Source organism: Arvicanthis niloticus, chromosome 1, assembly GCF_011762505.2.
Source record: "Arvicanthis niloticus isolate mArvNil1 chromosome 1, mArvNil1.pat.X, whole genome shotgun sequence".
Lineage (NCBI taxonomy): Eukaryota > Metazoa > Chordata > Mammalia > Rodentia > Muridae > Arvicanthis > Arvicanthis niloticus.
This window is the reverse complement of record NC_047658.1, coordinates 154,264,533-154,280,765: the sequence shown is the minus strand read 5'-3', so window position 1 is coordinate 154,280,765 and position 16,233 is coordinate 154,264,533. Positions and strand designations below refer to the sequence as shown.

The 16,233-nt window shown below is 48.3% G+C and overlaps 1 protein-coding gene across 3 annotated transcripts in view; it reads right to left on the bottom strand.

Moving 5' to 3' along the window:
- Nucleotides 1-8,784: 8,784 nt before the first annotated feature.
- Gsto2 (glutathione S-transferase omega 2) overlaps nt 8,785-16,233 on the bottom strand; it is a 24,941-nt gene continuing 17,492 nt past the window's right edge. For all 3 annotated transcript variants that reach the window (XM_076923974.1, XM_076923977.1, XM_034496951.2), the window contains 2 exons: nt 10,339-10,445; nt 8,785-9,071 (listed from right to left, as the gene is read on the bottom strand). In XM_076923974.1, coding sequence (XP_076780089.1) covers nt 8,900-9,071; nt 10,339-10,445 — 279 coding nt within the window. In that variant the 3' untranslated portion in view covers nt 8,785-8,899. The remainder of the gene's footprint in view (nt 9,072-10,338; nt 10,446-16,233) is intronic.

Below are 16,233 nucleotides of genomic sequence, written 5' to 3'. Positions count from 1 at the left end.
CCACCATTGAGAAGGCTTTAGGTTCTACATCAGATGGCTTATTTGGCATCTGGCAAGGATGGCACTTTATAATGGAAGCACGTGGAAACACTCTGCTTTGATGGGGTGAAGAGCCTGGCTGAAGCTCTTATGCTAACCTTAGTAAGAACTAAGAAGAGTCCTGTTAGAAACACCTTGATCTCCTTCAAGGACCTCTAGTCCTTCAAGTTCTCTCACTAAACTGACCTTCTTAAAGTTGCTCCATCACCATGCACATCTTCCAAAGCAAGACCCTTTGGCAGGTATGGATTGGCAACGCCATCATAACTCCCTGGAAAGAGCTAGCACATTGATTTCATTATCAAAGCTGTCGCCCAAATCTCCCAGAGAGCTTGGCCAGTTGCCTAGAACCTGTGTGGTGCTCAGAATCGGAAGTGACCATGTAAGATGCTCTAAGCATCTTTCAGGTGGTACCGCTGAGGAAAACCCTTACTTTCTCTCAAGAAAACCACAACGGGCTGCTTTCTTGAAAGACAGACCTGGGGGAGGTTGATCCCTTTGCCAGGCCTGGATGTATGGTCAATATGGTTGGTGTGGTGCCAGCTATACCATAGTTTTCCCCTGAACACAGCTGCAGTCCCACAGGTGAACAGGGCAGCAGGTGACTGGTAGGCCCTGATTCCTGACAGGTTGGTAGAGGTCTGAGAGCACTTACTGGGATCCTGATACCTAGGAGACACCTGTGGAGACTGAATCAAATAGGACCTAGGGAAGGAATTGCAAGGTGGCCTTCCAAGTTCTATGAGAGGCACACCCCCCCATGACCTGCCTAGCATGTGTGAAGCCCTGGGTTCCAACCCCAACACCACACAAACTAGGTGTGATAATATAGACCTACAGAGACCAACACCTGATGCTGCTGGGGTCCAGCACACCCCAGTGTGGCCCTCACCATCCATGTCACAGGGAACAGACTCCTGTGCTCCACTGCAGGCTTCGGTGACCTCACTACAGCAGAGAATCTACATGCTGTCTGATTTTCTAGCTAAGAAGTCCACTGATACCCAGAGTGGTTAGGGAAGACATGGAGAAACTTGGAGATGGGTGGGCAGCCACACTGCAGCAGCCCCTGTTGTGATCCAGCGGTCCCACCCCACCCCCTTCTGCTCACACAGATGTGAACTCCAGAGACTCCGCATCAGTCCTGAAGTGGATGCTTTTACTGTAAACCTCCATTTTCCAGATGAGAAATCGAGATGCAGAAGGGCCAAGTGACTTGACTGGGGCCCAACGGGGGTAGACAGCAGTTAAGAATCCAACCAGATCCAGAAGAAAGTGTATGTTTGTACAGAATGAGAAATCATGCAAGATGGAGAAGGGTCTGTGAGGCCAACCCGTGGACATCTTGAATGCTAATCTAAATTAAAATCTGACTTTGTACTGTGAGCAGTGGTGAAGAGTTGGCAACATTTTAGTTACCTGATTCATCTACAGCTATAGAGTAATGGATTACGTGCAAGGAGAGAGGGGTATGTGGCCAGCCTCCAGAGCAAGGCTGGCCACAGCTGTGCCCACGGTCAGTGAATGCCCAGGCTCTCTGAGGCTGTGATTCAGAAGTTGTTCAGTCTAGTCTCCGTCCCTTGGGAGAGTTGGGAGTCTGTTTGGTTTGGCCATTAGTGAGCTCCAGGCAGAGCCAAGAGCCGCTCTCAGGGGGAAGTACGTGCCTGAAGTTGCCTCATCCCCCGTTCTCTGCACCCTGCTTTGCCCTGCCCAGGGAGGTAAATTTTTAGACTTAACTTTTCTCAGTGTCTTCTAAAGATAGCTGTTCTTTTAGCTGGCGTACACACACACAACACACGAACACACGCACGCACGTGCACGAACACACGTGCTCACATGAACATACAGCAATACCATCATGAATGCTTTAAACTGACAAATCAAGTGATGCAATGCTCTCCTGCTAACTCTTGAGTCCTTTCCCCAGAAATCAGTCTCCCATTGTCTCTTGTGTCTCCTCCCAACTCTCTCTGATTTGTGCGTAGTACATATATGCATGCCTTCCTTCTGCTCCTACACATGTGACAGCACACCATCTAACTTTCCTGAACATCCTGTTGCACACTTAGTCTTTAAAATGGCTGCTCACTGTCTCACTGTTCTCCATTGTGCCTCAGTTTACTCATCTCCCTTACCGAGGAGCCCTACCGTCTCTAGTGCTTTGGGGTTTTTTTCTCTTAGAAACAACACTGAGGCGAACATGTCTGAGCGCTCAGCCTGTTCCAGCGATCTGCCCCCTCCTAGTCATCACTGTATTCCGCACAGAAAGACTTGCTCCGTGCGTGTTCACCGCCAAGCATCTTCCCATAGAACTAAGTGATCGCAAGGCATCTGGCCAGTTGACACAGACACATGATCGAGGACACTGGAGGACAAGGCACTGGATGGAGTCAGGCACTCCAAGGAAACCCACACCACAAGACAATGTCTCTGACCCAAAGAACCCCACCTGTCAGAAAAGCCAATGGCTGCCGACTATCAGAGAGCCCTAAAGGGTGTAAGTTGTTGGGAACAAAATTGAGTAGCTCTGAGGCCTTCTAAAGAGGAACATGAGGAGAGCCAGACCAGCTTGGCGTGTGAGCTCTTAGCCGTTTATCTTTCTCATGCTTGGGATAATGCAAGGCAAGTCCCCGAAGAAAATCTTCTGCACTCCGATTGTTCTATCTTCCAAATATATGTGCTTAATCCATGTGGGTATGGCTGGTTTCTTTCTGTGCTGTATCAGGCTTTGCTTTAGGGGGAAATAGCATTTGCTAGCCCTCTGATGTCCCTCTGTAGTTCCACAAAGAGAACAGAGAGTTAAAACTGTCAACAAAGCATCTTCCAGCAAAATCGAAACACATAAACCCCAGAGGTGTTTAAACACAGTACTTTCCTCCCCGGGACAAAGGTCTTAAAAAGTTCAAAGTGGGGCCTTTGCAAGATAGGCGGGAAGGGGAGTGGGGAGGACTTCAGTCCCATCTTGTTTCTTTACAGCACATAGTTGTATTTTTGGTTTCTCTTGGACTGGTTTCATTTAAAATAGAAACAGAAAGTGAAAACCCACTTCTTGCTTCCCCTTTCCAGCCAACCTTGACTGAATTCACATCTGAACAGGAGCGTTTCCTCCCAGCCTCATGTCTATCTACTTCTGGAGGGCGGGCTGAGAACGAGTTATCAGAGGGGAAGCGGCTAGACAGAGCTGCTAAGAGACTGACTGTACCCTGCATCTCTTCCGAATGACATAAAAATACTGACTGAAACTTCCGGGAGGCAGGGGGTAGAGGATGCAGGTCAATCCCAATGGGAGAGGAGGAAGCAGCCGTTACAGGCCCACATTCCAGGAATCAGGGCCAAGCCAGACCACAGCAGATGGCCTAAGCAACCACGCTCCCCTGGTCCACAGCTTCACCCAGTAAAGGGTCTAAGGAGCGCCGTCCATGTTCCCTCGGATGCTTTATGACCTGACCAGACGGGAAGCTCAGGAGCCACAGGCATCCAGATCCACACAGCCGTTAAGTTGAGGTTGTTCTGGGTACTTAATGACACGGAAAGACTCAGGAAGAGCAGGCCCTTGCCCCAGCTTCACACACCGTTCAAGTGTAGAGCCCACACATGAGGCTGTCCTCTGGGCACCCAGCCATATCCCGGTGAGCCCATGGCTGCAGGCACTAGTAGCCGGAGTTGTTCCAGTCCTAGCTGTAGCTCATCCTAACTCAGCAAGTCTCAGTCTTACTGTAAGTCTGGGGTTTGCCTCGATTATCTCAGCCATGAAATGGGGATAGGGAGGCCCCTGATACACGTGAAGTGCTTTGCTTAGTGTCCGACGAATGGACTCAAAGCCAGCACTCGCCATACCTCACCCACGTGAGCTCCTCGTAGCTGAGTCTCCATTTCTGATTGCTCTCCTGGGTCAGTGTACCCCACACGAGTCTGCCTACCCTGGGGGCCCCTTTAGCACAGTATCAACAAGAACTGTTTTGTTGCTATCTCCCTGGGAGCCAGACATGAGCCCGGTGCCTAGGAAACACGGGTCTTAACCCAGGGAGCCTGGGATGCTGCACCAGTTTTTTGAGACATGAGGAGGTGACGCTTGGCTCTCTCACACTTCTGGTCTCACTGGCTCTGGAGAGACAGGGTTCCCTCTTAGACAACAAGGGAGAAAAGAGCTGTAACAGCTGCCTCATGAGATTCCCCTTGGGCTGGGTCAGGTGTACCCACCTATCAAGTCATTAACCCCATCCCGGGACTCATGGGTGTTCATTCACCAAACATACTGGTCAGTAGTCACTACTGTCTATATACCCTGTCTATCAGAGAGGCTCTAGGAAAGCGAAGTCAAAGAAAGGGATGATTCTTGCTTGAGAGTTCACAAAGGCAATGCTGGTGATGAGCTTTAGGACATCTGGACAAATCACAGGACTCAAAGCCTCAGCTTACCCATCTGTAGGATGGGAGCAATTAGCATTTGCCTTGTAAGGTTCCGAAGAGTAAGTATTGTAGGTGAAGTCCCTAACATGCCTTAAGCACTCAGTAAACAACTTCATTGTTCCTCTTTCACACAGTGAGAAGCTAGCTTTGGGTGAAGACTTCCTATAGAGAGCTTCCTCCATGAGTCCCAGTGACCTCTTCCCCTGGCTTCAGGCCAAGTGTCTCCTTCTACCACTGGACCTGGGACCTCTAAGGTCACCCACACCCCACCCCCATGTTGCCTTCAGATCATCAGGGACAGGGTCTTGGGTGAAACAAAGCCTCAAACAGAAAGTTCACCAAGTGGATGCCAAACAGCCATTCACTTCAAGAAAAAGAAATTAAATCAGATACCTCCTGCCTTCACCATGTATGCAGTGCCTCATTATTCATTCACATACTTGTCTCGTGTAGCAAATGTGTCCAGGAGTGTGTGTGTGTGTGTGTGTGTGTGTGTGTGTGTGTGTGTGGTGGGAGAGGGTGAGTTGGGGGAGCAGGGAGGTAGGACGATGGCAAAGGGTGTGCATGCACTGGAGAACTGAAGGGGAAATATCAAGGGAGAGACCACTCTGCACCAACAGAAAAGCTTCAAAGCATGACGGCAGCCACATGCAGCAGGCCAGCATGAGAAAAAGAAACTGTAAACCAGATCAAATCCCCTTTCACATTCATAGCCACATCTACTGGCTGAGGTCAGAGACTTGAGACCCAGAAAGAATCTCAACTAACATTCTGCCATCACAGCCACCACTACCGTCGTCACCATTGGGCTACGAGAGCCCTCCGCCCCAGCTATGATGTAACTGGATTCAGTCCAGCTCAACATCCAGGGTTAAAAACGGTTCTCAGTGGGAGAACATGAGACTTCGTATTTTTTACATTGTTGCATTTTTAAATTTGTGAATATGGGGTACATGTGTGCACGTGTGCACATGGAGGCCAGAGGTCACATAAGGAGTTTTCTATTGTTCTCCACCTTTGAAAAAAATTATCATAGAGGCAGGGGGGAGGACGGATGGGATGAGGGATTTGTGGAGGAATCGGGAAGGGGTGTGGGGAGCCAACAGAAGGCAGCCATCATCCTTGCAGCCATCTTGAGCCATATACTCTGACAAGCGACTTGCTTACAACAGCCTACAACAGCTAAGCACACTCTGATAACATCTTGTTTTAGATACCCAGGATCTTCCCTTGGGTATGTGAGACTTAAAGGTGTGAGACTTAAAGGCGTGACTTAAAGGTATGATTTAGAGACAAGACTTAAAGGCGTGACTTAGAAGTGAGACATATAAAAGGCAAGAGGCAGACAGAAGAAGATAACTTGGAAAAGGACTTGGAACTGGGAAAGAGACTAGCAACTTAGAACTAGGAAAAAGTCTTGAGACTTATTACAGCTGGAAGTAAGGGATTAGGACCTGAAACTTGGTACTGGGAACTAGGGACTTGGAGAAAAGAAGAAAGACTGAAGAATAAATGGGATTGAATCACACTCTGTCTGGTCTCCATTCTTCTAGTCTGTCCTCACTCTCTCTCTTGCTGAACCCTGACCCGAGAACTGGAGCAGCCTGGGCAGTGTGGGCTCTAACAATTTAGCCCCCAAGGCTTTTGGCAGTGCAGGTTCCAACATTGACAGAGCAGTCTGTGACATTTTGGCCCCCAAACATGGTGTCCGCAACAAAGGGGGACAACATTTGAAATGTAAATAAATAAAGTAACCAATAAAAAATTATCTTTATATCTATGGTGCTTCGCCTGCATGTATGTCTGTATACCACATGTAGGCAGTGCGTGCCCCTGGAGGCCAGAAGAACAAACCAGATCCCCTGGAACTGGAGTTACAGGTCGCTGTGAGCTGCCCTGTGGGTGCTGGGAATTGAACCCAGGCCCTTTGAAAGAGCAGCTAATACTCTTAACCCCTGAGCATCTCTCTAGGTTCTCCTATTTTTTTGAGATAAAGTCTCCTGCTGATCCATAAGCACACAAATCTAGCTGGACTAGCTTGGTCAGCAAGCTCCTGGATCCCTGCTGTCTCTGCCTCCACAGTGCTGGGATCACAGACATGTCCCACCATGTCCAGCATCATACACAGACGCTAGGCATCCAATCTCGGGTCCTTATACTATGCAGCAAACACTTTACTGAACAGCCACTCCGCCATCATTAATGTTTAACATTTATATTTTTCTTCCCCAATCCCATAAGAACTCTTCATGAAATATTATTGATTTGTCTCTCATTCTTCAGACTCAGTCCTAGTTTCAGCTAGAGATTCGTGACTTCATCTCCTGCATGAGTTAGGAAGGTGACACAGAGAACCAGAGGAGGGGCAGGGAAGATGGATCAGAGGTTGAAAGCATTTGTTCTCTTCCTGGGGACCTGGGCGTGCACCTACATGGGGGAAATCAATGTAACTCCAGTCCCAGGGGATCTAATGGCATCTTCTGACTTCCTCCTTGGGAACCAGGCATGTACATGGTGCACATACAAACAGGAGGCAAAAACACTTAAACACATATTAAAAAAAAAAAAAAAACTTTTAAAAACAAAGAAAAAAAAGGAAAATAATAACAAAAATAACCAGGAAGTAGTAAGTTAAGGTAGTGAAGGAAACCAGAAGCCTGGCAGCCCACAGATGTCACACACAACCAAAGGGCATCCGAACCCCAGATGAGGCGGTAGGCCATCAGCCTGCAACCTCACCCCGTGAGCATGTCTCTCTAGTCTATATTTCCAGGTTCTTCACACTTTGTAAATTACTGTGACACCTCAAGAAAGCACCTCCACCTTTCTAACCCAGAGATGTACCATTTCTGTACCAACAGTTTGGTCACAAGCTGGAGCCTCTCTAGACCCAGCACCCATGGTAGAGACCACAGGAACAATTCCCTCCTTCCAAGCACAGATCCCAGCAAACAGTGGTTCACAGACTCTAGAGTAGCTTGGGTACCATGGCAACGGGGAACCACATCCGGAACAGATGGTTCCACAGACTGCCTGTCACATGGCATCTTTTCTGGCAGGCCTGGTCAGCTTGCCAAACAGGCCTGCCTCTGTCCAGCCGGCATGGAGTAACACCTGGTAACTATTTATGCGGTGGAAAAGAAACCCATAACCAGCAGTTGGCGGAGCCAGCTGAAATGCAGGCAGTAGGGAGGGTTGTTCTGGGCTAAGTCCAAAGCAGGGGCACATTGAAATCAGAACATCACACTCGATGTTACCTGGCCTCTGGGCATGGCTGAGGATACTGAAAGGCTGGAGGAATCTTAAGAGACAACAAAGCAAAATGACCACAGGCTGATGAGGATACACTGGATAAAACAGCATGGGACAATCCTCCTCCAGAGGAAGTGGTAACAGCAGCTTTTTCAGTTGTCTGGCAGACCAGACAACCTCAGGCAAACTGATGACTTCTCGGTCTTTGGTGGCACGGTGCTGCCTGGTCAAGTTGACAGAGGGCTACAGAGAAGCCAAGCCAGACCATCCCTGCAAGGCAAGTTCCAGTACACCAGGCTAATAACTGGGCCAAGCTGGTGCAGAGATGGGAGATCTCCATGAGCAGGGTTCACGTTTCTACCAGTTATCCTTTCGTGGTCCAGGATTAGGTACCCACCAAGCAACCAGAGGCATCTGTTGGAACCAACTGTGTATGTGACGTGTATCTAGCAGTGACCTTTGCCTGTGAGTAGGATCAGAGGGGAGGGTGTTTTGGAGACAGGATGCTGGTTAATAAAACATTTTGTGAGACATCCTGAGCTCCGGCAACACCAATGAGATCCTGACGTAGTTAGACCACGGTGATAAACGGGTGTTTCATTTCCTGCTTTGGAATTCTTTCCAGTCACAAGACCCTTGGGTGTCTCCCAGGCTCATGGCCAAAGTTTGAACAGAAATGATACACACGCCTTCCCATGTGGGCAACGGGATTTCTTTGCTGAAAGAACATATTTCATCATAGAGTATATGGTTGGATTCTTTCTTCCTTTCCTTCCTTATCTCCTCCTCTCCCTCCTCCTCCTCCCTTTCCTCTTTCTCCTCCTCCTTTCTCTCCCCATTGTCTCAAAGTTTTCTCTCAACAAAGAAGCTTTTGAAGAGTTCCAACCTACAGTGACAAATGCCTGTCAAATCAGGCCCTTCATACCAGCACTGTGACCAGTAATCTGGAAATCAAACTTGTCAGAGGCCAGGCAGCCGGGGTCACACTAGCTCCTAAAATGAACTTCTACTTCGGTGTCGGGCACTTGTTAGAGAATCATTAGGAGCTACAGGCTGCAGGAGTCAGACATATGAACATTAGACTATATTTTACACATCCATGTTTATTAGGGACCTCAAAAAAAGAACACATACACTGACACCCGCAAGATGACCTGTGATGCAGAATCAGACATGAGAGTCCTGGTCAATGCCTGGATTACCGTATGATTGGAGGACACAGCCCAAAATCAAAGGCACAAGGGTTGTTTTGGAAATAGAGATTCAAGAAGCCCAGGAAAATGTTCTTATCAATGTGCAGAGCACAGACAGCTGGGTCTTGCTTCATGGAGGACATCCAGAGCCGTAGCATCGGGGTGTGATTCACACAGCTGCAAAACAGGAACGGGACAGGGTTGGGAAAGAGGATGGTTATTACTCTGTAGATTAGAAAAAAACAAAATTATGGGTTTCTTTGGGAAATATGTAAGCTTGGTTATTATCCAGTAAGCCTGATCTTTACTGAGGAAAGGGACGTACTTGGAATGGTGTGTCCAACTGTTGACACTGTCACAGTGGCTTCTGTGAAAGTGACAGAACACTTGTGAACTGAGGCAGGGGAATCTTCATTTCATGGCTGGCTGACAACCTCTCTAGCCAACAGTCTTAGGCCATTTGCAGATTTTACTTTTAGGACTTTGAAAAAGAGAGTAGCTTCCCAAACATTTTAAAAAATAAATGTAAAGCAAGCATGAACCCTTGAAACTCAGGCCTTTTCAAACATGGACAGGGGAATTCAGGTCTATGGTCTGAAAGATGACATGTTAAGGTAAGATAACTGGTGGATTAGAGGCCAGGACACTTGGTAGGGTCTTACTAATCTGGGGATCTCCACTCTGCCTTGGAAGCAGATGGGTTTATAAGTTACCTATGTTTCTCACCACCCAGTCTTACGTCTAATCCAAAGAGCTACTTTCCAAATACTAGAGATGCCAGACATGCCAGACGTGCCAGACGTGCCTGACATGCCTGACATGGCCGACGTGGCTGACGTGGCCGACGTGCCTGACGTGCCTGACGTGCCTGACATGCCTGATGTGCCTGACGTGGCTGACGGTGGTTGGCCCGTACCTGAGTCAGCAGCACTCATGTCCAATGTCACCTCTGAGCTTTGAGGTAACAAAGCTTTAAATATCCCTGACACACTTTAAACGAGCTTAAAGTGTGACACTTGTGTGATATGTGGTTGCTACTTTGTTTATATGAAGAATAACATGCGCTGCTTTTGAAACATGGTTTTCAAAGGGCATTTCTATATGGGGGGGGGGGGTCATAAGATGGGACTCGGACTCCTGGCATGTGCTGAGAGACTCAGCAGGACCATGTGTGTGGATACACAGGGGAAAGTGGGCTCTAAAGCGCTGGGGGAGGGGGTTTTGCACACAGAGTCTTAGCCATAGATATGTAGGTGCGTGAGCCTGCACTCAGCGGGAGAAGAACACGAGTACATTTGGACAAAGAAGCATTCGTGAGCGGCATCCAGCCCTGATTTTTGTCTCACAAATATCTCAAGATAGTCCACAGGGGAGTCAGTGGGACCCAGAGCTTCTCCACAATGGGCACCCATTGAATTTGCAATGACATAATCAGATGTCTTACTCAGCCAGTCCGTATACATCCAGCCGCTCAAACCACGGCCAGACAAGGTAATCAATCATGGATATACAGTCTCCTCCGAAAAAGGTAGTGTTCTGATATTCAAGAATCTAGAAATACACACAGAACAATAGCCAGTTAATTTGTACATTTGCTGGCATGTGTTGCAGATGCTAAATATAAATATTATATTAATTCCGAGGAAGGGGAACTAGCTTGCCAGTCTCCTATTTTCAAGAAACCACTTCTTCCCTCCCCACAATGCTTCCTCCAGTTCCTTTAGGGCCTGTCTTGACCACATCCTTCTCCCTGCCTCTTGGTTTTTGTTTTGTTTTGTTTTGTTTTGTTTTTTAAGACAGGGTTTCTCTGTGTAGTCCTGGCTGTCCTGGAACTCACTCTGTAGACCAGGCTGGCCTCGAACTCAGAAATCTGCCTGCCTCTGCCTCCCAAGTGCTGGGATTAAACGCATGCATCAACACTGCCTGGCACAAAAAAACATGGCTCATTGACTGGAGGCTTTGGAAAGAGCAAATCAGGAAGAGACAGCCTAGCCCCTCCCTTAGCCTAAGACAGACGCCTCCAAGTCCTAGGCTGTCTCCAGAGCAGGTGAGCTTGGAGCTAGGATGCCCTGCCTCAAGCCAACACCTGCCCATTTTCTAGGGACATGAAAATGTGAGCCAGATGCTAAAATCCAGCAAGTAGAAACTCCACTTTCTGGGGTTGTGACCTCATCTCCTACATATTCTTTCTACTCAGTGGCTTCGGAACTGGGGCTAGACGAAGCAATGCTGTTCAGTGGGTTTCCTTACATCCCACGTTGCCTTTACCATTCTTTTTTCTTTTATTCAAGTTCTTCAAGCTTCATGATACTCAACATCATTCACATTCTAGAATAAAACAAAACTCTTCTCTCTCAAATCAACCCACATAGGTGGACTGTAAGGAAACCACTCTTTTCAACAGACCATAGCTGGAGAGCCACGAGGAAAGGCCTGCAGACACACAAGTAGTCACTGCTGAGCCATGGTGGCCCAAAGAGAACAGCAGGATGCCATGCTCCCAGTTAAGTCAACTGCTCACACAACCTACACCGCACACGACCAGCTCAACACTTCCCTTATACTGCCGGCAGAGACTGCTCGCCTGGGTAATTTGTGGAAAGAAAGCTACACTGAGATTTCCATCTTAGATTTGGAGACCCTGCTGAGGAAGAGAACTTTACAAAGAGTCAAACTGTACATTCAGAACTGGTAAAGTGGCTCAGCAGGTAATGGGCTTACTACACAAACATAAGGGGCTAAACCTGGTCCTCAGAACCCATGTAGCAAAGCTGGTCTGGTGGTACACTTGCTTTCCCTACTGTGCTGAGGGTGTTCAAACAGCTGGAGCCATTGGAGTCCCTGATAGAGATCCAACTCTGAGTCCCAAGCCAGTGAGAGATCCTATTTCGAAAACTCAAGGTAGACTTCACTGGGTAGGAGCAGCATCAAAAGCCAGGCACACTCCAGATGTGCTTCTTCTCTTGGCTGTGGTGGTTATGGCTTTGTATTCAAAGGTCTGCCTGCTGTGCTGAGCTTCACCTCTGAGGAAACATGGAACCCACGACAGTTTACCTACTCCACCCTAGCCCAATGTTCTCATCTATAAGGGGACAGTGATATTTATGGCCACCCTAGAGGTTATGGTGAGGAGCCGAGCATGTGTGAACAGTCTAGCTCCTGAAGGCTCTGCAGAAAGAAAATCATCCTGACAGAGGATGAAAGAGTTCCTTTGTCTGCCTCCCCTCTCGGAAGGGAGAGCAAACCTCAGGGCCCCAAAGTCTAAGTCTTCATATTCCCCAGGGTGGTGTAGACGCTCCCTCATCATTGTCCTAAAAGTGGGGAAAAAAACCTTAGGTGGCTTCAAAAATCTAACAAAAGACAGTACTGAGTCAAAGCTACCTGACAGTGGGAAGCAGCTTGTGTTAGTCCTGGGTGAGCTGCATGTGGTGCTAAGAACAGCCCCCACAGGCTCATGTCAGAACACTTGGTCCCCAGTTGGTAGAAATGTTTAAGAAGGGTTAGGGGGGATGTTGTCTTGCTGGAGATGTGTCACAGGTATGGGCTTTGAGATCTCAAAAACCTCCAGACATTCCCAGGTAGCCCTGTCTGCTTACTGTTCATGGACTTGGATGTGAACTCTCAGCTGCTGCTCCAGCACCATGCCTGCCTGCTGCCTGCCTGCCTGCTGCCTGCCTGCTACCTGCCTGCCTGCCTGCTGCCTGCTGCCTGCTGCCTGCTGCCTGCCTGCCTGCCTGCCTGCCTGCCTGCTGCCTGCTGCCTGCTGCCTGCTGCCTGCTGCCTGCTGCCTGCCTGCCTGCCTGCCTGCCTGCCTGCTGCCTGCTGCCTGCTGCCTGATGCCTGCTGCCTGATGCCTGATGCCTGATGCCTGCTTGCCTGATGCCTGCCTGCCTGCTGCCTGCCTTCCTGCCTGCCTGCCTTCCTGCCTGCCTGCTGCCTGCCGCCATGCTTCCCATCATGATGGTCACAGACTCCTAACCCTCTGGAACTGTAAGCAGCAAATAAACTCTTCCAAGTTGCCTTGGTCATGGTGTTTTATCACAGCAACAGAAAAGTAACTAAGACAGATGGGAAAGACCAGAGTGGAAGGCTCTCAACTGCCATCATGTTCTAAAACAGCCAAGGACCATCCAAAATCTCAGTAGCTTGGTCCTTCTTCCTGTCACCCACAGAAATGCACAAGCTGCCTTGGGTGTTGGCTTCCACGGTTGCAGACTACTTCTGCCAATAGGCTTTGCTTGCCATGGTTGACAGTACCCGTAAATCATAAGCCAAGATGAGCCCTTCCTCCTAAGCTGTTCCTTGTCACGCACTTGGTCACAGCATGGAGAAAAGGGACTGGTGTAGGTACAGGCCAGCCGAAAACTTGTGCACTGGAAAGTGGCCTCCCTGGAGACTGGCAGCTGTCTTTAGATCTTTAACAGCAGTTCCCTTCTATGTAAATCTGGTACCTCTCAGAGACACAATACTACTCCACTCTTCAAATCCCAGACACTGACACAGGGAGAGCCTGCAAAGGGGTATTTGGTGTTCGCAGCACTCAGAAGAATCTACTTTAATCTATTCTGAGGCTGCAGAGACGGATCAGCGGATAAAGGTGCCCGCCATGCTAGTGCTGATTCCAAATCCTAAAAACCCACAAAACAATAGTTGAAGCCAGACAGAGTAACAGGGTCATCTGTGATCCCTGCACTCCTGTGCAGACATAGGCTGAGGAATCTGGGGAAGCTCGTGGGAAGACAATCTGACTAAGGCAGAGGAAAGCAAACAGAGACCCTTGCCTCAAACAAGGTGGAGGTGAGACCAACACCCAAGGCTATCCTCTGATCACCACCTGTTTCGACTTACACACACAACACACACACACACACACACACACACTATACATATACACAATAATGAATAAAAATATAAATAAGTAAACATTTAAAAATGGTAATACAAAATGGGTTCTCTTTTCCCCCGGTGACTGAAGAGGAAGTAGAGGTGGGATAAGGAGTACCCCTCGAGTGACAGTTACAGAGGAAGGACTGTTTGGTGTGGTGAACATGCATAGCTCCATGAAGCACTTCACCTCATGCTAGGGCTCCCCCTAGCCCGGTAAAGGAGGAATATCAGCAGGGAACACAAGTGGAGAAGTGTGTGGGGCTCCCCCTGGTGGCCATTGATAGTGTGGAACAGTGGCCAAAGCTCCCTTCTCTCAGTTAAAAGAGGAGGGAAAAAAAAGAAACCTGTGAGGCTTTTGAGAAAGAAGTGTTAGAGAACTGGGGGAATCTACTTCTTGAGCCACATACCACCCTATTTTGGTAACAGAAGAGCGATTTTTAAAAGCTAATCCAGACTTGTTTAAACCAAGCGTTCTAAAAAGCCCAGTCTAGAGCTTCCACCCTATGACAACCACCTGCCTTTCACTGACGTCATTTAGCCCATCACCAGGGAATCCTTGGTCTCAGTCCTCAAGCAGTGTTGCCTCCTGCTGGACACTCTGTACTTGATGGAGGAGGGGAAGAGTTCTTAAGAGTTGGAAGTCATACACACGCACCCATTTCTGCTAGGGCGCAAAGGCACCCTCCAGGACAGGAGAGGTAGAGTCAAGCCCATACCAGGAGCAAAGGACTTGGCTCTGGGACAGAGGTCTTTGGAGTTTGTAAGAAAATAAGAGGAGGGTTCAGGGTTTTAAATTCCAGGCCCTTGCCACACAGAACAGGACAGCCACAGCCGAGCTCATGCCACAATGAGATTTCCTGGAAAGAGGAACACTGCTGTGTCAGGGAGAAGGTTGAGCATGGGTCTTGGGGAGGACCCGCCCCTCGCCGTGCATGGCTACCGCTTAGGACCACGTTATTCTACGAAGACACAAAATACAATTAGTCATCATTTAGGGATTGATGGGACTCTGAAAACCCTCAGCTGCCATCCTTTCAATGGGCTCAATTCTCTTATTCAAAATATATTTCATAAAAGTTGGGCAATAACCTAACCAAATTCTTACAATGCAATGGATGGTGGATGCAAATCCAAATGAATCCCCCTGTGATCTCTGAGGAGGCCAAGGGCTTCCTGTGCCTTAGAGCAGTGGAAGCTCAGCAGGAGACATTCTCCTCCGTATTTACAGATGCTACACTTCCATAAACTGGATCAACAGTTCAAACAAAAACCAAACATGTTTAAAAGATAGTCAAATAACCTTTAGATATGAGAAACTCTTTAAACAGAATTCTATAAATTAACAAGAATCTTAAAAAGGAGTTAGACAAGCCCTTAAGACAATTTCCCTTAAATAGTAAACTTAACCAAATAGCACAAACTGTTGGGCTAAAATGTCTTTTTTGTTTGTAAAGAAGAAAAGGCAAATTAAACATTAACATTGTGGCTGCGCACGGTAGAACATGCCTTTAACCCAGAACTAGAGACACTGAAGCAAGGGGATGAAGAGTTTGCAGTCAGCCTGGGCCACACAGTGAGACCCTGTGTGAAAAACATGTAGGGAGGGCAGGAAAAAGAAAGAGAACAAGGAGAGTAGGAGGAAGGGAGGGGGGAGGGAGGGAGGGAGGGAGGGAGGGAGGGAGGGAGGGAGGGAGAAGAGAAGAGAAGGGAAGGGAGGGAGGGAGGAGGGGAAGGAGAGATGTTAAGATTATGTGTGAAATTTAAATTCAGTTAGCCACAGGAGCTCCTGAGTGGTACACACACTACTAAGTGGATACAGGGATACAAGCCTCCCCTCCGGCAAACAGTGCACACAAGGCTTGAGATTGGGCCCTGTGGGAAACCCCAGATGAAACTGAAAAGGACAGGAATACAAAGCAGGCCAATAGACATCAAGAGGCTGAACCCTGAGGTGCCCTGTGGCCCTGGTTCCCTCCTGCTGTTTCAGGCCTCTCTCCATTAAGGCTGGTAACAGCTGGAAAGGGACCAAGCAGAGCCAGGATGCAGAGCTGATTCCTAATGGCTATTAGGATCACAGACTATGAGGGAAAATCCACAGCATCAGAAAAAACTCTGGCCAAGTCCAGCAAGCTCCTGCACTGCACAAGGCTGGATTTAACAACCACCACCATGAAAGGTTCTGAATAAGTCATGGGTAGCAAAGAAGCCTTGAGAGGCCCTGCCATGCAGGGATCCACAAAGACCAGAAAGCCAGAGCCCAGCAGAGTGTGATGTCGACATGGTAAAGTCAATACCACACGGAGGAAAACTCAAAAGGATGAACATCTGAAGACTAATGACTCAAGAATAGCTAGGTTTGAACCTCAGAGGCAGGTTTGATGTAAGCTTAGTCTGCAGCATCCCGACAGCATAAAACACATGCCAGCATTTAAGGTAGGCAGACAGGATGGCA